This window comes from Lissotriton vulgaris, chromosome 2_1, assembly GCF_964263255.1.
Source record: "Lissotriton vulgaris chromosome 2_1, aLisVul1.2, whole genome shotgun sequence".
Lineage (NCBI taxonomy): Eukaryota > Metazoa > Chordata > Amphibia > Caudata > Salamandridae > Lissotriton > Lissotriton vulgaris.
The window spans coordinates 1,794,841,281-1,794,861,983 of record NC_141687.1 but is presented as its reverse complement, the minus strand read 5'-3'; the positions used below and the strand labels follow the sequence as shown (position 1 = coordinate 1,794,861,983).

The 20,703-nt window shown below is 45.2% G+C and overlaps 1 protein-coding gene across 1 annotated transcript in view; it reads left to right on the top strand.

Moving 5' to 3' along the window:
- The window catches only part of MRPL21 (mitochondrial ribosomal protein L21), a 146,953-nt gene that overhangs the window by 63,642 nt on the left and 62,608 nt on the right, over nt 1-20,703 (top strand). The window contains exon 5 of the mRNA XM_086957843.1: nt 1,885-1,937. Coding sequence (XP_086813969.1) covers nt 1,885-1,937 — 53 coding nt within the window. The remainder of the gene's footprint in view (nt 1-1,884; nt 1,938-20,703) is intronic.

Below are 20,703 nucleotides of genomic sequence, written 5' to 3'. Positions count from 1 at the left end.
GTGTTGGTGATCGTTTTTATTTTTAAGGTGATGGAATTAGTTTTAAGGGAGTTGAGTTCGTTATTAGGGGGTGGGGTGTTGGAATTCGTTTGTTGGGGTATGGGTGATCGTGTTTGTTTATAGGGAGTGGGGGGAATTTGTTTTTATGGGGTTGAGTTAGTTTTTAGGGGATGAGGGTGAACGTGTATATTTTTAGGGTGGGGGAATTTGTTTTGAGGGGATGGAGTTAGTTTTTAGGGGTAGGGATTATTTTTAAGGGGGTATCGGTGATCGTGTTTGTTTATTAGGTGTGAGGGGAATTCATTTTAATGGGGCAGGAGGTTTTGAGGGTTTGAGGGGGATCGGGGTAGTAGTTGGAAACCAAAAATCGTGGTAATGAATGCGTGGTAAAAAAAAATGTGGTTTAGACGAGGTCATGGTAGCGCCCTCGTTATTAGTGAAGTAATTGTTGTGGAACTCGTTGTTCCGACATACAACTGACTAAAAGTGTGTGTGTGTGTGTCTGTTTATTCCAATAGACCAGGTCAGAATAGACGCTCAGCAGCGGTGGGCCTCGTTTTGCAGGTGTGATTCCAGCTTACATATCCACAGTGATCACTCTTAAATTCCAAAGGGATCCAAGGCCACACTCTATGCAGATGTCAATATAGATTTTATTGCAGATGAAAAGACAGTTAGCACATCAACTCCTCTGAGTCTTTATCACTCCCCCATGCAAATGAGGGAACGCCCCCTGCAGACAGCACTGACACTTTGTGCGCCAGCGCCATCAGTATTACAGAAGGGGCCACACAAGTGTCTGCAGCCTCTTCTGCAATACCAAAGTGCCCCAGGGGCGCACAAAGCAGGCACAAGCGCCCATTGCTCCCCCGGGGCATTCTCTGTAATATGGCCCCTGAAGGCTTTTTGCAAAGGTTGACTGGTCATCTTTCAGTTGCTACTTACTGTAATTGTGTGTTATATTGGTACTAGTTAAGATTAACTTTTTTCTCTGACACTGTTACTTTCACAAAATGTGCCACATTATGCCAAATAATTTGCTGTTTCTTGTCGCATAATTTAGTCAACCTTGCTACATAATCTGGTCCCCCTCTGCTGCATAATTCCAGTGGCCCTGCCCATAACCCTAAATTTACCCTTCCATCTCTTTACCACTACCCACCCCTATCTCCCTTTCCCACTATCCACCCTTTAGCTCTTAAATTTAGTCTTACCTCCCATTACCACTACCCACCCCTAAAACCTAAAATTACTCCCTTTACAAATTATTTAAAACAAATTGTGTGTGTATATATATATATATATATATATATATATATATATATATATATATATATATATATATATATATTTATATTAACTTATGCCTTTACCATGCATGGTAATTATAGGCAATGTGGAAAAGACTTTGTGGTAAAAGATGTTTCCTGAATTGACCAGAATAAAGAAAAGAAACAATCGGCAATTTAAATTTTAAAAAGTGGAAAACAGAATCTGATGTGCTGTCATGAGTTTAACTGATATATGAATAATCTCAGAGCAGACACCCTTTTATTGACATGTTTTCTGCTCTGATCCATGAAGCATTATTTATAAATTTTTGATGAGTACAGTAACCGTCTCCGAACTCTACCTATTGCTCGTACCGTTTGAGAATCGAAGCAGGAATCAATAGCTAAATTACTGTATATCAATTATATCTCTAGGCAAAACATTGATATTAGCACAAAAATCCAAACTCAGAAGGCTTGCTATTTAAAAAGTATTATTATCACTGAGATGCGTACTTTAATGAGAAGGGGAGGAGTGGTCGAAAGAGGCTGTGTTCTTAAGGGGGGTCACGTTTAACATTTCTGACCAAACTGTGCTTTCTTGTTGTTTTAGGTCTTGCTTGTTGGCAGTGACGACTTCACGTTAATTGGAAAACCTCTTCTGGGGTAAGATGCTTGGTGATAATGTTTTGCGTGATTATGCATAGTGATTGTAAGGCCACAAAGTTCTCATTTTATCAATATTCCTGATAAGTGTCAAGAGCTGGATTTAAACAACGCACGCTTTGTAGCCTCTTGTGAAAAGGCACTGCTGTATAACAAGACAGATGGGTGAATGGTTGTGTCCAGAACTAATGGATGAATGGTTGTATCCACAAACCTCAAAGAAAGGAGCAAAGCGCAAATGAAAGCTCACAAAAACCTCGATGGAGCAGGAAAGTGTTTTTGGGCAATACATCAAAACTAGCCTGTATCGAAGAGCCTCACAGCAAGAGAACTGAAAAATGAGAGAACAGGAAGTGGCAACAAGCAGAAGTAAGAAAATCAAGCAGACAAAAATTCATAAGAACACCACCATAGCAACAGCGATTAGCAAAGCCAGTAGGTCTCCCCTTTGGGGCCTATTATCTTTGCCAATGGATTTAGCAATATTTTAACGTACATACTAATTGCACATTTTAGGTAAGTAAAGACTTTGAATTTGTTAACATTTATGAACTTTATAAACTTTCTTTGCTTTAGTGCATTTTTGCATTGCAATTGACTTTACGAACTATTGGTCAGAGGTGCTGGTTTCAAAAGGCTGAGTTATTTGGTTTTCTAAGGCTTGTATGGTAAATGTGAGCCGAGTCCTATTTAAGTGAGTTCTGATTGTAGGAGGGTGTTCTTAATGGGGCAAGATTGATAGCTCTGGAACTGAGGCTAAAGGCACCTGTGAGTCAGCGGGCCATAACAGTGTTCAGATTACGTGCTCATCCGATCCTTGGCCTCTCTCCAGTGTCCATAGTCACATGTGTACCATTTGTGATTGCCAATTCTAATATTGACAACAAAATCATTGTTGTTAACTATTTATTTCCAACTGCTAACATACACTCACAAAGCTAATAGGTCTGGCGTGTATTAGGAATTTGCTCGTTATTGCGTAATATGTCTAGATCAGTAGCATAAAACTCACAAAGATGCGCCTAATTGCTGGTCAGGCATATTGCTGTCTAAAGCACAGGACTACAACCTTCATTACTTATTCATCGCCCCTTTCAGAGAGCCCCCATCTTTTTCATCTCATGTAAAGCACTGTGGTCCAAAATAGACTTCCTACAGACAGATAAAAGCTGTCTCATAGGTGAGACCTAAACATTATGAAGTAGTAAAACTGTAGACTCCTGGTGCCAAATCTAAAACTTGTGGATCATGAGGAAGTGGTAACTTGTCCTCTGCAGCACTCACTCTGCAGCATCTATGGCTGGGCCAGTAGCACAGCTGGCGTTGCGCATCAGAGGGAGAGTCGTGCACTGAAGTGAAAGAAAGCTGAATTCCTGATCTCATCCATTGTAATATCCAAGGCTGTTATTGTAGGTCCAGGGCCCTTGGTGTCACTGTTCTCATTTAGAAGTGGTGCTGCAGTATTTGTTCCCCTGCAAATTTGATCCAAATTTGATCCAAAAGTCATGCGGCAATTTGTTCCCTAGGGAAGCAGCTTCAGTATCCTCAGCTTTGCAGAGTTAAGCACAAAATGAGAAAAAGAGGCGAAAGACCGCAATGTGGGGTGACAGAAGCAATACCGAGGGTTTGGGGACGTAAGCAAACTGATGAGTGAGCTGTGGGAGTAAATGCACAGCAGGCCAGTTTCAAAAGCACAGCGGGCCAAAAGAGCGTGCGAGAGCTACCTGCAACAGAGGACAAGAGAAGGGGGAAAGCATAGAATAACAAGGGGGCACAGGGAGCAAACTACACGGGAAAGAACATAGCATGGAACCCTAAGGGTGAGCAGAGAAGTACAACAAGAGGGCCGCTTCCTGCACAACATGCACGCTCATGGAGTGCTCTATGAAAGAAAAAAGTTTCAGAAAAGCAGGCACTTGAGAAAGAATACAAGGCGCCAACTAAGTAGATGGTATGCAGGCTGTGCTCCACAGGAGGGACGAAGACAAGATGGACAGGTTAAAACAACTAAAGCCAGTGAATAGAAAGTAAGCAAATGTGAATAAAAAAACACAAAGCCAGTGGTAAGCAATGAACAAAACTACACTTTGCAATAAACTGAGATGGTGACTAAGGATGAGTAATACATTTACTACAAAGTGTAAGAGTACATTTACACATGTAGATTTACTGATGTGTAATTTTATCTTTGAGAAAAGGCATTGTTGCCTTAAAGTAGGCCTTGCATTGCCTTCGATCTGGAGCCTAGCCATTGAAAGCCTTCGTGTTATGGGCTCATCATGAAAAAGAACTGGTTCTTCAAGGCAAAAAGCAGAACAGCTATATGTGAAGTGCCTCTCTTGTTGTAGAGCATGTGCCACCTCCTACTGTGCTCCATTGGTGGAGATGTCTATTCTAGGATCACCAAGACTAATTCAGGTCCCACTATCATTAAGTGATCCCTGCCTGATGATGAAGTAGAAGGGACGATTGAGCCACCATGACCATCCTCTTCAAGCTTGCCTCTCTAAATCCAGGTATATGCCTTCACGCATCGGATCCGGATACGAGGTAGGCCATTATTGCCTCAAAACTCTAATCTCTGTCCAGGCAATTATGTCAGTAGTTAAAAACATTATAGTATTCCAAGAAGTCATTAACAAACTAGCCTAGAAGCTGCACATTAGAACAAACACTCCTTAGGAAGAAATATTAGTACTCTATGAACCATCATAACCTAGAGCTTCAGAGAAGTCCTTAACATTTCCACCTTCTGCTGAGCATGGAAATTGTCCTAATCTCTGCCTTCAGTCAAAGAAGTTAATCCTAAGGACCAAGTGCTTCTCTTTGTTGCAGAAGCCCTGCCTCCTGATTCTTTGGTTGTCCAAATTTGCAGAAGAATGTTGAATGTGTCATTACATTATGGACTTCAGTAGCATCCCAACAACGAGAGCTAATGTTTGCATTCCATAGGATTAAAAGGACTGCACAACTGCACTAGATCTCTTCATGGGTATGGCTCACCTGCTGTCTTTCATTTATATACAGGATCATTACAATGTTTGTTGCAACAATTCATAGAGCATAAAGCAGATTTTTCCAGAGATAGTTAAGGAGGAAATGACCAACTCAGACTAGATCATTACTGTAATGAAAGGCGCGGCCAATATGGCAGTTTGGGTCCAGAGCTGTATTAATTGAAGTGATTTGCTTTTTCAGCTCAACCGCTTCCCTGTAGCCTTCTTATGAATCGAAACATCCTAGATCTCTTTTTTCAGGATCTTCTCTGCTTCACACACAGAATGAAGGAAAGTACAGAAAATGAAGACTAATCCAGAAACACTCGTAACAGTCTACTTCAAAAAGAGAAGTAAATTCATATGAGCACCAATAGCAGGGTCAGAGACCCACCTGGAAGAGAGAATGGAACCTGCAATCCCAGTAGCAGAATAAAAAATTCTGCCAACAGCAGGATCAGATTATCCAGGGCTTAAGGGGACATCAGCCCTTGGCTGTTCTGGGGAAGAACCCACTGTCAATAACTCTACCGCCACCATTGAACACCCTGGTGGGTGAAAGCAAAACCATGTCGTCCAGCAGAGCACAGCATGGAGCAAATGGATGATAGTTTTATAGAATGTTTCCCAGTTTAGATTTTGGAGTTCTTGTTGCAACCGCACAGAAAAATAAATAAATCTACTGTCAAAAATAAAGCTTTGAAGGGCGTATTTCACCTCATCTTGGACATTAAGTCTGGCAGCAAAAAGGGCCCAAACCAGAAAGGTTGAGAGTACAAGTGGGAAGAGGATGTGGCCTAACGGCTAGTTCGGTCTATCTTAAATCTGGGGAACTGGGTTTGAGTCTCGGCAATGACACTCAAAATCCTGTGATTCGGGGCAAATCTCTTAATCTCCCCGTGCCCTACAAAACAAGCATTGGCATAGCCAATAGGTCTTGCCTTAAGGACCTTATAAGTGTTTAGTTATCCAGCACAATATCCTTGGTGCAACAAATCAACTGTTGCTTGGCTAAACACTTATAAGGTCCCAAAGGCGAGACCTATTGACTATGCCAATGCTTGTTCACATCTGTTATACCCACACACATTACAAAAGGTACGCATACTCAGAAGAGACCGAGCGTACACTCACACACACACACACAGAATAGATCAGGTATACACACAGAGGATGCAGAAGGTACACACCCACAAAGTAAAGAGTTCGTAGTAACCAACAGAGCAAAAAGCGGCTACAACTCCAAAGTGGACACAAAATGTGTGGCTCCTGAAGATACAGAGGGTACATAGATGCGGAACACACAGAGGATACACACACACACACACACACACGCACACTGGATACTGATGGCATATGCCAACAGAGGATACAGAGGGTCTATGTCCATAGAGGTTTCAGAGGCTATACACACAGTGAATACAGAAGGCATGCACCCACACAAGCCACAGAACATACACAACTGCAGAGTGTGCAGGCACATAGAAGATACAGAAGGCACACGCACAGAGGGTGCAGAGGGTATACGCTGATTTAGGATGGAGAGGCTATACACCCACAGATGGCACGGAGGGTATACACACAGAACACATGCACCTATACAGGACACTGAGCATACACAACCAGAGTACAGGCACACACAAGACACAGACGTACATCCCCACAAGAGATGCATAGGGTATACTCTCACATGGAACGGAAAGGGAATACACACAGAGGACGCATATGGGTCACCCATATATGATACAGAAGGTAGACAACCCAAAGTATACAGAGTGTACCCACCCACCGAGGGTAGAGAGGGTGTACACACAAAGGATGAAAAGGGTACACGACCACAGAGGATACAGAGGGTGCCAACCCAATGAGGATACACAACCACATAGGATACAGAGGGTTCCCACCCAGAGAGGGTACAGAGGGTGTAAACATAAAGGATGAAAAAGGTACACAACCGCAGAGGATACAGCGGGTGCCCACCTACAGAGGGTACAAAGGGTACACAACCACAAGAGGGTGCACACCCACAGAGGATACAGAGGGTGCCCACCCACAGAGGGTACAAAGGGTAAACAACCACAGAGGATACAGAGGGTTCCCACCCACAGAGGGTACAAAGGGTGAACAACCTCAGAGGATACAGAGGGTCCCCCCCCACAGCGGGTACAAAGGGTACACAACCACAGAGGGTGTCCACCCACACTGTATACAGACGGTACACAACCGCAGATGATACAGAGGGTGTCCGCCCACAGAGGGTGTACACACAAAGGATACAGGAGGTACACAACCACAGAGGGTGTCCGCACACAAAGGATACAGAATATATACAACCACAGAGGATGACAGCCTACAGAGGATACAAAGGGGTCCCACCCACAAAGGATACGGAAAGTGAACACCCACAGAAGACAGTGGGCAAACGCCCACAGAGGATACAGGAGGTAGAAATCCGCAGGATGCACACACACTGAAAGTACAATGGCACGGAGGGCAGACCACCACAGAGCCCTGCCAAGTCACAGATACGCCTTCTTCTCTAAGAGGAGTTGTGTTAGTCTCTGGCCTCCTGGTGCACCAGCCTCACCCGGGCAATGACTGGCCACAATGCCCACCAATGGGACTCTCTCAGTGGGGAGTAAGGCGTGGATGCTCTCTGCCTTTCAATACAATAATTACAATATACAATGCCAAAACGTTGTATTGTACACCGCTCTTTCTGCTAACGTCGCAGCTTCATGGAGCTGTAAGATATGCAATCGCCCATCAGAGCAGTACTCTTCATCGACTACAGGAGGAGTAAAACATCCGTCTGCCTTGCGGGTAAACACCTGGGACCTGCAGGCTGCAAGTGGCCCTCGGCAGCAAGCGATAAACTCACTGAGCTATTTCAAACCAATCCCACCTTTCCTCAACAACAGAAAAAGTCACTTCAGCTTTTTAGGGTTTTTGCGCTCTTTTTTTTTAGTGTTTTGTGAGATCTTTTGAAATATTTGCCCTTTTTAGGTCTCGCCTGTCGATGCGCATGCGCATCGAGCAAGCGAGAGTATTGGGACTTATCCACTCTTTCCCCAACTTGCAAGGAATCGTGGCGATTCCTTGCAGTGCCCGTGACTTTTAAGCTCAATGCGCATGCGCATTGAGCTTAAAAGCGCGTGCACATCAGTTCCCTCAGCCGCACTCCAGGCCCCTGCTGCTTTCACACCCCCTCCCCGCTCCGCCCCCTCCCCTGCCCGCCGTCTGTTCCCTCAGCCGTCTGTACCCTGCTGCTTAACACCCTCTCCCCCGCTCCGCCCCCTCCCCGCCATGTCGCATTTCTCCTCCCCCCTCCCCACAGCAATGCCCTCCTAACAACACACACAACCTCTCCCCCGCTCCGCCCCCTCCCCGCCATGTCGCATTTCTCCTCCCCCCTCCCCACAGCAATGCCCTCCTAACACACAGAAGCCCACCTCCGGCCCGCCTGCCCAGTCACGCAATGCCCTCCTAACAACACACACACCCTCTCCCCCGCTCCGCCCCCTTCCCTAATTAAACATTGAAAAGAAATAGAGATTAACTTAAATATCTTAGTTATACGGCTAAATTATCCACTGGACCAGAGATGGTGAGTGGTTACTAGCAACATGTGCAGTAGATACTGCTATTTACCATTGTTGTTATAACGCTTAAGACCATTTCATTCCATTTGGATACTAGGGAGGTTAATTTTCTAAACGTTACTCTCAAAAGCTGCAATAGCGAGCAGTTAAGGCTTGCGCCGGAAGCTAGTAACGGGTTAGACCTCCAATGCAGTATAAATAGTAATCATAGTCGATACGTTTGCTCTTCGGCCGAGTTATAGCTTATAAGATGTAAAGGGAGGCTTTCAAAATGAAACCACAAAAATCGCTACGGGATTCAACCCCCACCCCACTGCCTAACAAACATATTCTGATGTCTTCGCAAGTGTAAAACGTCCTGCAAAGTAACAAGGGCAACACTGTGCGCTGGCATGATTGTTTCTAAGGAAATAAGGTATCTGAATTCTCCAGAAGACTGCTGCACAAAATAATTCCTATAACTTGCGGTGAGTTTTCCTATAGATAGAGCACGTCTCTGAACCTGAAAGTGCGGGTTCAAAAAGATAGCACCAGTCTGCCCCTGCTGACACCATGCAGCACTGTCAAATTACCCAGTTCATTGCGTGAGTGGGTAATCCATTCCAGATTTTTTTCGACGGATGTTGGGATTTGTAGTCCTGTTTGAGGCATTATCAGACCAGGACAATAAGTTCCAAATTCAAAGACGATTCCCGGACTTGAGATTCTCAAGCTTTCAAATGGAAATATTGAGAGCTCGGATAGTGGCGATCGCCTTCAACATATTATGCCACCGATTTTAATGATCTGCCGGTTGCACTGCGATGACTTTCATGCAACTGATACCTGCAGTCTAGCGTTTTCGAGTAAGCACTGTTTATCTGTTGCTTTCCCCACGCATGAGGAATAACTCTCACTCTCTACGTTTTACTCTGATCTAGCCCTCTCCTACCTTAAATGTATTCTCGCTCTTGTGGTGGGAAGATTTGCTCTTCATGTTGGTGCTGTGGGCCGATTCGTCGTAGCTGGGGATCCAGTTCAATGATGCGTTAAAACTATATGTAAACAGGTATAAAATCAGGATTAACAAATATCAAAACACACGCTGCACACATATGGGAGCCGCCATATGCACCGATGCATGCCGGGAAAACAGAGAACTCAACACCTAATAAACCCAAAGCGGAAGAGACGCTACTCGAGCGGCCATCTTAAAGCTTTTCGTTTCATGAAGTAAATTAAATACGAAAACAGAGGTTTAAGCATAGTTTCATTATAATTGCCAGTAATGCAGAATAAGTATACCAATATCATTAGTTATTTCAATTATTAACTAGCATTTGAAATAATGCTATAGCTTCCTTTAAACAGACAAAAAAGATTAAATATAACCATCTTGTTTTTTTTTAAATACTTAAATAACTGTGAGATCTAGAGATATTTGGCTTTGTTGACAGTAAACAAAGTGAACTGCTTGCGTTTTTTTAGTTAAAGGTGATTCCTTGCTAGTCGATTAATTTTGTAATACAAACTTGGAGAGCTAGAACGGGAATAGTCACGCAGCTCATGCCCTACACGCATATGTAATGTTTTTTTAGGTCTCGCCTGTCGATGCGCATGCGCATGCGCATCGAGCAAGCGAGAGTATTGGGACTTATCCACTCTTTCCCCAACTTGCAAGGAATCGTGGCGATTCCTTGCAGTGCCCGTGACTTTTAAGCTCAATGCGCATGCGCATTGAGCTTAAAAGCGCGTGCACATCAGTTCCCTCAGCCGCACTCCAGGCCCCTGCTGCTTTCACACCCCCTCCCCGCTCCGCCCCCTCCCCTGCCCGCCGTCTGTTCCCTCAGCCGTCTGTACCCTGCTGCTTAACACCCTCTCCCCCGCTCCGCCCCCTCCCCGCCATGTCGCATTTCTCCTCCCCCCTCCCCACAGCAATGCCCTCCTAACAACACACACACCCTCTCCCCCGCTCCGCCCCCTCCCCGCCATGTGGCATTTCTCCTCCCCCCTCCCCACAGCAATGCCCTCCTAACACACAGAAGCCCACCTCCGGCCCGCCTGCCCAGTCACGCAGTGCCCTCCTAACAACACACACACCCTCTCCCCCGCTCCGCCCCCTTCCCGCCATGTCGCAGGTTTGCCGCACACGTTGTGTCCTCAGCCTCCCTATACATGTAAATATTCTCTCATGTACGCATTCTATCTTCCTCTAAATTCAAATATTCTGTCAGGTCCGCCTTAACTCTTCCTCTAAATTAAAATATTCTCTCAGGTAGGCGTTGTCTTCCTCTAAATTCAAATATAGTCTTGGGTGCCGTCTCTCGTTATGAGCGACAGGGTCGCTGTCCTTTGCCAGGAAGATTAGCGCTGCATTCAATAACGTGAGACAGGTGCGCAGTCCAGCTGCTCCTTGATAATTGCCAATCATCTGACCCTGGCAAAAGCAATGCAAGCTGCAGGAATTCCAATTATTACCTGTCATAACAGATGCAGCCTCCCTCCCAAGACAAGCAGCCCGAGCGACATTTCGAACACAGATATAAAGAACGCAAATAGGATGTTCGTTCTGTGCAAACATTCAGCAACTCAGGATCTGCACTAACCACATTTACATATTCATAATTTTACAGAAGAAAAAAAAAGCCAGCAGCATTTCTACATAGTTTTTTTGTTTTGTTTTTTTTTTACTGAGTTTTATATAGCGCAAACTTGACTCTGTATCGGGTAACAGAGCACTTCACATAGCACCAGTTGCATTGCACAGATCAGAACGTTTTTAGAAGTACAATGTAGCTTCCCCAACCCCACTCTACTTACTGTTCATACTCTAAATGTTTGAGTTCCCAGAAGCTCAGCGAAAGTCATAGATGATTCTGTTTAAACTTCTGATGGCCATAAACCTAATGAATTATATACCAAATAGTCTCTAATGTATCTTTCTTTTCTAAAAAGGGATAGAGAAGGAACACAAAATGGACATAAACTTGGCCAACTTGCAAATATTTTTAAATTTGTGAAACAATATAGATCTTTGTTTGGGGTCACCAACACATTTTGGAAAGCGCGTAGCACTAAAGTAGAGCACAATATCAAATTTGTGTTTATCGTCCAGATAAAAAACGTAGCCCCATGTCGCATTTCTCCTCCCCCCTCCCCACAGCAATGCCCTCCTAACACACAGTGCTCCCTGATGCAATGTATCTTTTGTTAGTCGCTCGCGCCGCATATGCAACCTATGGGCTTTATTTATAGAAGGTGCAACCTTTTTCGTCATTGCGCTGATAATTACTGAGACTTCTTTTGGCATCATTGCATATTGGGCATAGATGAAAATTATGCCCATCTTACGCTTTTGATCTTTAAAATATCCTAACAATAATTAGGTTTGGACATAATGACTATCGCCACAATATGGCCGCTATGAAAAGAGCGAACTATATGACCCGCGATGGGCACGCCCCCTCCAATTGACGCAGGTGTTCCGGTTTCTCTAGGCTCGCTGCGTTATTTAAACAAACCCAATACCATTGCGGTTTCCTGCCCGGCTCTCTGTTGCTGTTACGTGCACCAGCGCTCCAGCTAACCGCAACAGTCTTATCTCGGTAAGTCTTACGTTGGCAAGCTGACTTTTAGGCTAGTTCATTCTGTCGGTTTTTTTGCTTCTTGCCGTGACGGGTGGCCCTCTCATTATCTTCGCTTCATACGACATGTAGGAATGAAGGGTGTTCTATGATGGGGGCTTTATTATTTATGACTGCTTGCACTATGCGGATGTGCTGTTTTTTCTTCTCGTTACCTTTGCAGCTTGATGAAAGTATATTGAGAATTCTGCTACTTATCTTTATTTATTGACATTAATATGTAGCTCCCCACAAAAATACAATAGAGCACTTTCTAGCAGGATGTACACATAATAAATATGTAACATATAACAGTAGGCACCCTCAACCCCTCACCCTCACTCACCCTCACTCACCCTCAACCCCTCACCCTCACCCACTCACCCTCACTCACCCTCACTCACCCTCACTCACCCTCACTCACCCTCACTCACCCTCACTCACCCTCACTCACCCTCACTCACCCTCACTCACCCTCACTCACCCTCACTCACCCTCACTCACCCTCACTCACCCTCACTCACCCTCAACCCCTCACTCACCCTCAACCCCTCACTCACCCTCACTCATCCTCACTCACCCTCAACCCCTCACCCTCACCCACCCTCAACCCCTCACCCTAACTCACACTCACCCTCACTCACCCTCACTCACCCTCACTCACCCTCACTCTCACTCACCCTCACTCACCCTCACTCTCACTCACCCTCACTCACTCACCCTCACTCACCCTCACCCACCCTCACCCACCCTCACCCTCACTCACCCTCAACCCCTCACCCTCACACAGTGCAATAGGTCTCGGAGCATTTGAGTTAGAGCTTTTAGAATTGTTTATGGCTTTTTTTATTTGTAATTCTTTAGCATTGGCTACAGGAAACAAAAATGCTAAAGATTCACAAAAAAAACCCATAAGCAATTCTAAAAGCACTAACTCTAATGCTGCGAGACCTATTGCATTTCCAATGCTTGTTATTATATAATATTCAAAATAATTATTAATATTAAGCGCCTGCTGCAGAGAGGGAGATCGCCAGAGGGAGAGAGAGACCGGCAGGGAGAAAGAGAGTGAGACCGCGTGAGAGAGAGAGAGAGAGAGAGAGAGAGAGTGCGAGAAAGAGAGACCGGCTGAGAGAGAAAGCGAGAGAGAGAGAGACAGGCAGAGAGAGAGACAGTGCGAGAGAGACAGATAGAGAGATAGAGACCGCGAGAGAGAGACCGCTGGGGAGAAACAAATGCGGCTACACGGAGATACTGCCATAAAAGTGGGGCACAGAAAGAGATTGCTGCAAAGAGAGAAGGCTGTAGAAAGTGATGCTTCCAAAGCGAGAAAGAGAGCAAGAGAGGCTGCCTGGAAGAACAAGTGAAGTAGGGGGGGCAGCACACTGAAGTGAGGGAGGAGGAATGCTCACAGAAGCGAGGTAGGTTGATGGCACATATTCATGCAAACAGATCAACAGACACAATCACACAATAGGGCGGAGACAAGGGTACGTAATAAGGAAAAAACACAGGAGAGGGCTGAAAGAAGGCAGGTAATTTAAGGCTCAGAAGCAGAAGGGGGTGTCAGTGGATGAGCCAGGAGGAGGTTGCGAGATGGGAGAGAGGGGGAGACAAGACAGGGAGAGTGAAGGAGAGAGGCAGGGAGTGACTCGAGAGGGAGTATGAAGCAGAGATGAATTAGAAAAAGGTGGTGCTCAGAAAGACACTGATCCGCTCCTACCTGAACAATGGGGAGGAGCGTTGAAGCGCGAGCAAGCAAGACGGAGAGGCGGAACGAGGCGCGCGCTTGTGTGCGTAACCGCACGCTCTATGCCTCACAAAAAGCTGTGGTCGGCTTTTTGAAGGCCCCTAACTAAAAGTCTCGCCAGAGCAGCGCATGCGCTAGCTCAGGCAAAACCTAAAAAGGATTATGTCCTTGTGTAATCAACTGGTGCTCATGTAAAGCACTCTAATACCCGATAACTTTGGGCCAAGTTTGCGATATATAAAACTCTGGTGTAATAAAGTGCGTTATCATGTGTAGCAACAGTTTTGACAAGGGGATTGGATTATTTCTTTAAACCCAGGGGATGAATACCATCACTTTAAGCTAATGAACGAAGAAAGGAAATTTGTGTGCGTTCGAAGTAGAAAGCTGACCCTTATAGTACTAGGCCCCGTCTCATGTCCGCCTCTAGGGTGGTGTTTAGAAATGTTGTAGTAGAGGCAGCAGTGGACTTTCATCTACCTACCTCCAGAGAAATTTTTGGTTGTGCCTCTTTTCACAAGTTTAGCTAATTCTTCAGGCAGCTTTGGGCGACTTGTAAAACCTGGACTCCAGATAAATTCCAGGAAACCATCACGGACGCCTGCCAATCAGTCCAGGATACATTTCAGGTTAATTTCAGAGCGCATACATGCAGTCAGAGTTCTCAAATGATAACTATGCCATATAGCTTTGCACCTTCACAAAACTAGGCAAGTGTTCCCACTGTAGGGCTCTATGACATTGTGCAAAGTACCCTTCCTCACTCTTGGGCTCCATGGCGTTGCATCTTCACTTTACTGAACACTGGACTCCACATAAGACTATTGTATGTGTGTTCATAGGACAAGTTGTGCCAAACAACTATTGACTGGGTTAACAGGTTGACATTTTCTCCAATAGAAATCCGCCTGTTTCCTTGTGGTCCGGCTGTCTATAGTACTGTTCCAGCTCTATCTATCACTGATACAAGGATAGGTTGTGGAAATGGACATTATGACGGTCCAAAGCAGTCATTCCATTTCAGATGTTGGCCTCTTAGCATTCAACCAGTCTCTTTTCAGGGTTGATACAGACAAATACAACCGTAATGATCAAAAGATCTGTTGAGAAAGGAGGTCAAATTTGCTTCACAAAATTTTCATCACAGAGTCCATGCATCATTGAGGCCCGCATTTTCTTTTTAAAACATATTTTACTAATTTTCACAAGACATAGCACCTGATATGATTCTTATTACAGACAGCGTATTGTTTTACAACATGGGTAGTATAGTGTTCCTAGGTCTAGCATATAAAATACAGTCTAAGGCGGGTAAGCCCGGCCATGTGACATTTAGCAGTCTAGCATTTAGGTCTGCATAATGGTTCTGCTGAAAACCAAGGTGGCTGTACAGAGCAGATTCTGGAGTGAAACCACAATTGTGCCATAAGTGAGGTAGTACTCTGAGAAATCTTTACTCTGTGGGGAACATCAAAAATTGATATGTTGTCAACAGGAAAAAATTGCAAAATGCTAAAAATTCATTGCTAGATTCACAGAAAAAATGTCCGGGTTGGAGATTTGATGCATGTCCACCAGTGCTGCTTTTTCTTTAGAGACACTGAAGCTGTGGTAGCACAAAGCAAAACATTTTCTTGTTGCTTCTGCAGTAGTAGCACCTCAATCAATACCTGCTATTCCAGAAAACAATCTGTAGGCTGCGGTGCTAGTTTGACCTTCTTTCCAGTAAAAGATCCTCCATCACAGCCTTGCATCTCTGAATGTCACCTCCAGGCTTCTGAAAATATGCAGGATGCCCATCTGAATCTACCTCCAGACTGCGTGGCCATACGGATGGAGGTAAAACACCTTCCATAAGAACAAGGAAAGACTTTATATGCATGAGGTTCTGCATGTGGTATTTGCAGAAGCAGTTTGGCCCAGGAATGTGTCACAATAAGATAGTACTGCCTTTTTTGAGAAAATATTCCATACAATTTTCTTTATATTTTCGGGCTTTTTGTCTGCAATCACTGCATATTGCAAAGTCAGACTTTGGCATCTCTTTTCACAGTTCCACAGAGATGGTCTTTGTCGCAGATCCTGAGGAAGATAGTTCCTCTGGCTAGAGGTGAATTAAGAAAAGGATTTGCTACTGGAGAATGATTTTCAATATTCTTGAAAGAGATAAAAAAAAATGTGTTTACTATGCACAAAGACATGAAGAGAATCCTCTTGTGAGTAGGCAACCACTGTAGTAAGAGGTGAATAGGTTTTGAAAAGGAACATCAAGATATTTGAACCTTCGTTCGCAGAGCTTGATTTTGGATAGATCGTAATCGATTCAGTTGTTTCTTAGAAATGACACAATGCTGGGTGTTACAGTAATTGAGGTGAGAATCAATGGTTGCTGACACTGTTGCTTTTCGAGCAACCATGCATAGCAGAGAAAGAATGCATTTAATCCTGCAGAAGACTATTGTTAGAAATGGGATTTCTGGTTGGCTAGGGCTTGCGCCCAAGCCAGGCAGACACCACCACTCTAGTCACGGCAATGGAGTTACACACCAAAGATAACCCCTGCTCACCCCCTTGGTAGCTTGGCACGAGCAGTCAGGCTTATCCCAGAGGCAATGTGTAAAGCATTTGCGCAACACACAAACACAGCAGCAACACACTAGGCACACCACAAAAGAAACTCCACACAAGGTTATATAAAAATAGCCTTTGTATTATCCAAAACACATTAGAATCATAATTACCCAATATACACTGTGCCAACTGGCACTGCCAATATTTACAGGGGATTATATACACCTGGCACGGCCAGTCAGGCAACTGTCAGAACCTTTTAGAAAGCACTAGAAACAAGTAGTAAATAACGCAACCAGTAACTACTGGTATAATAATGACCTCCGCATTATATCACCTTGGGCATAAAACATATCCTGCATAACCATCAGAGGCATAGATACATTATCCATAAATCATATTAGATCACCATATTAGGCATAAACACCTTTGCCTTAGCAACATAAATGCCTCATGTTTGCATCACATTATCATAGACACATTATGCAATAGGTATGGGGCATAACTCACATTTAGGGCCTTGCGCCCTACCAACATACAACTGATCCCCTGTCCAACTGGCCTTCTCTAAGGGACCCAATGCACTTTGTCCAGAAAGTCAGGGCGTAGCTGCCTATGCTGATAAGATGGTGCACAATGCGCAGGGGAGCGTCTCACCCCCTCCTCATCACCAATAGAATGAAATGCCCCCTTTGTGGCAGCTGCCCTCTGTCCGGCGGGGCGACTGTAAGAAATTGTCTTTGGCACCACTGTGCCTGGGGAGCCCCACTCTGGGGCTCCTACAACAAAACTGCCCTTTGTTGCGGCTGTCCGCGCTTCTGCGGTGCAGCCGAGTGCAAAACAAATTTGCCCTGGCACGAATTGTGCCACTAAAGCCCCCTCCGGGACTTGCAAACAGATTATGGCCCAAGCCCCACTGACCGGGGCTCAGTACAGAAAAAAAAACGAATGGGTGCCACCACCAATACTCAACAGTAGCCTGACTCACCAGGGCTTCTTCTGCTCAGGTCCCCAGGTACCGACAATGTGCCTCGGTGGGAACCTGCTAACTGGACCTATGCAGACCAGCTCCGGTTTTCCCTCAACACGGGGTGGGCTCCCGCCGGAAGGTCAATGGCGCCGGCATCTCTCTGCTGCGGGAGACTCTGCCCCCAACCAGCCAAGCTGCCTGGCTTCTGGGCAGCGGCCGTTCCTTTCTGGCGATACCAAGGTGCGGAATGGGCTCCCTCTACACTGGCAAAACGCGGGGTAGGTTCCTGCTTCACCGGCACACAACAGCGGGGTGGGCTCCTGCTCTTCACTCCCAATTCAGGGTAAGCTCCCAAATGCGGGGTGGGCTCCCGCCAGTCAAGCAAAGGCACCAGTATGCGGATTAGCCTCCCGCTGCTTCTCAGTAACTCCGGGGAAACCCTATGCCAGGATTCCCTGCATCATCAAGCAGCACAGCGCTGCAGGCCACCCACGCTCCTCCCATTTTGGGAGAAGATATAGCGCTCACGAGGCGCTAAGTCCAAAAGTCCCAGGGGCACAAAGCTAGGCCCAGGCAAGCCAGCTCACAGGGCCTTCCAGCAGGGAGGCAGTCCCTTGTGGAGGTTCCTCCTGGGGCCCAGCAGAAGAACAAAATCACAACCTTTTCATGGGGTCACAGCCCCAATATTTATACACCATATTTGCTTTGTGTGCCCTGGCACAGGGCTTGGGGGAACCAGCCTAAACTGGTTCTGGGGGGGGGTTTGAAGCACTTTGTTGGCAAGGCTCCTCTTCACCTTTGTCAGGTGGGGGCTCGTCATCAGACGCACCTCAGGGGAGTGTAGCCAGCATTCACATAGGCTGGCACAGCCCTATTCAGGGTCAGGGCACTACTCCAAATGCAGATCCCCCCTATTCAGCCCAGCGCTGACTCACCCTGCCCCTCCTGGAGCCACACACACCTCACCAGCCCCTGTCACTCCAAAGCCAGACATGCAATCCACATCAGGCAGGCACACACATAGTACACAGAAGTGGCAACTTCTAAAAGTGGCATAATAGGTATAATAATTCTGTGCACACCATTGCATAGCATTTATTATCACTATTCCAAATATACTAAACTTGACCACGCTGCTCCTCTCATATCGGGAATTACCAGTGAAATACTTATCTGGGACTCCCCAATGCATGCCTATGGGAGGGCAGCCCCATAGCAGTGAGAAACCAAAATGGCTGTTTGTCACTACCCGGACATGTTACACACTTAAGGTACATGTCCTACCTTTTATCTACAATGCACCCTGCCCATAGGGCTAGCTAGGGCCTACATTAGGGGTGACTGACATGCAGTAAAAGGGGGGTCACAGACTTGACACACACTTTAGGTGCCATGTTACAGCGGCAGTAACACTGCGCGCACAGGCCCTGCAATGGCAGAGGCCTGAGACAGGTTTGAAAGGCTATTTTGGTGGGTGGCACAATCAGCGCTGCAAGTCCACTAGTAGCATTTAATTTACCAGACCCGGGTACATGAGATACCACTTTACAAGGGACTGACAGGTAAATTAAGTAGGCCAAACATGTGTAGACAAATCCTTACCATATTTATCACAGAGAGCACACACACTTTACACTGGATAATAGTGCTAAAGTGCCCAGAGTCCTGAAACCACCAACACCATGTCAGGAAAAAGGCTAGGAGGAAGGCAAAAAGTTTTGGGATGACCCTGCAAAAAAGCCCAAGTCCAACAACTATCAAGCAGGAAGAGACAACGTATGACATTGTTTGATTTAAGTTTTAGGTTCACATCAATTTGACACCTAGACGTTTTACCAAAGGTTTGGGTTCCATGCATAGGCCAAAGTCCAAGAACCATGCAATCTGCTTCATAAAGCACAGTCCTTCAGTTGTTCTTCCCTCCCTCTTTTATTGAAAAAAATACCTCCGATAAATGTTACTTAAGGTACTAGTTCGTAAAGAGTTAGAAAATGTTTCCCTCCTTAGGCATGATGTAAAAAATGGGAATTTTATCATTTAAATTTCAAAATTGGAATGTTGACAGCTCTAGTGAGGACAATGGAGCAGCAGCTGTAGTAGTTAATTTATTTAGACAATCAAGTCTATTTAAGTGCCAAGTGCGATTAAAAATAGCATCACATTGCATAAATTTAAACAAATTGAGATACAAATTGAAGACAAATAGAAACATCTGTCCTACAATTTCTATCAGTTCGTATATAGTAAAAACAGACAGCAGCTAAAGACAAATAGTGTTGAAATATGTCTTGCTGAAGCCGAATGGGGCCGACAATTTTGCTCTTAACAATTAATTGCTACGCCTCTTAAAGTGAAAAATTGATAGTAAACATGATATTGCAATTTTATAGAGAAACAATATAATTTGTCTCAACAAAGATTTACTAAGAATCAGAAGGGGAAAGTGCAAATAGCCTGGGCTTAGATTGTTAAAAGTCTGCTTCAGGACTAGTGCGGTGCAGCACAAACAGGCAAAAGGTTATCAGATCCTAGGCAGGATAGGTAAAGTTTGTCGTGGATCAACAAGGTCTGATGAAGTTCACAGTTGGACCTATTTGAGATCTCCCTACACATAGTAGCCTCCCATTCTGTTTCCAGAGCGTTATGCTCAAAATGACTAATAATAGAATGGCGTTCCGGGAACCTGCCAGGATTTAAACACCTTCACTGCCCCGCTCAAAGAGTACAAAAGTAAAAAGCCGTTGACAGTAAAGACATCCGGGTGGGCCGCTAGTTTCTCTACATAACCGCATTAATTGTAACAGAATATTGAGACGAAGCCTACGACTGGGGGACATTTGAAGCAGTGTTTTTGTTCCTTGGTGATTTATCTGCTCTGTCCAGAAATTTTATAAGTCTGGAAATGACTTGCTGATGAGCATTTTTCAAATGAAATGTAACGGCCACTGGGGTTTTCTGTGTCCCTTCTTTAAGGCTTGGCAGTTCGGGCTGGCCTGTTCCCATGAGGCACAGGGTGAAGACTGATTTGCATATAGCTGGGTCTGAACTGAGGTGGCGAAGTGAGCTAAAGAATGATGATAGATTCAACCCATATCTGTGACGGGGGTGAGTGTCTGAAACGTTTCAGCGCCCTGTCCATCATCTCCTTGTGTTTACTTTGTTTGCCCTAAGTTGTCAGTATATGCCCAGACGTGGGTCCCTTGTCACTTTGCCACTGGATTCAAGCTAGCCTGGCTGATGAAGGGTGTTATCCAGAAACCGGTCCCAGGATGCTT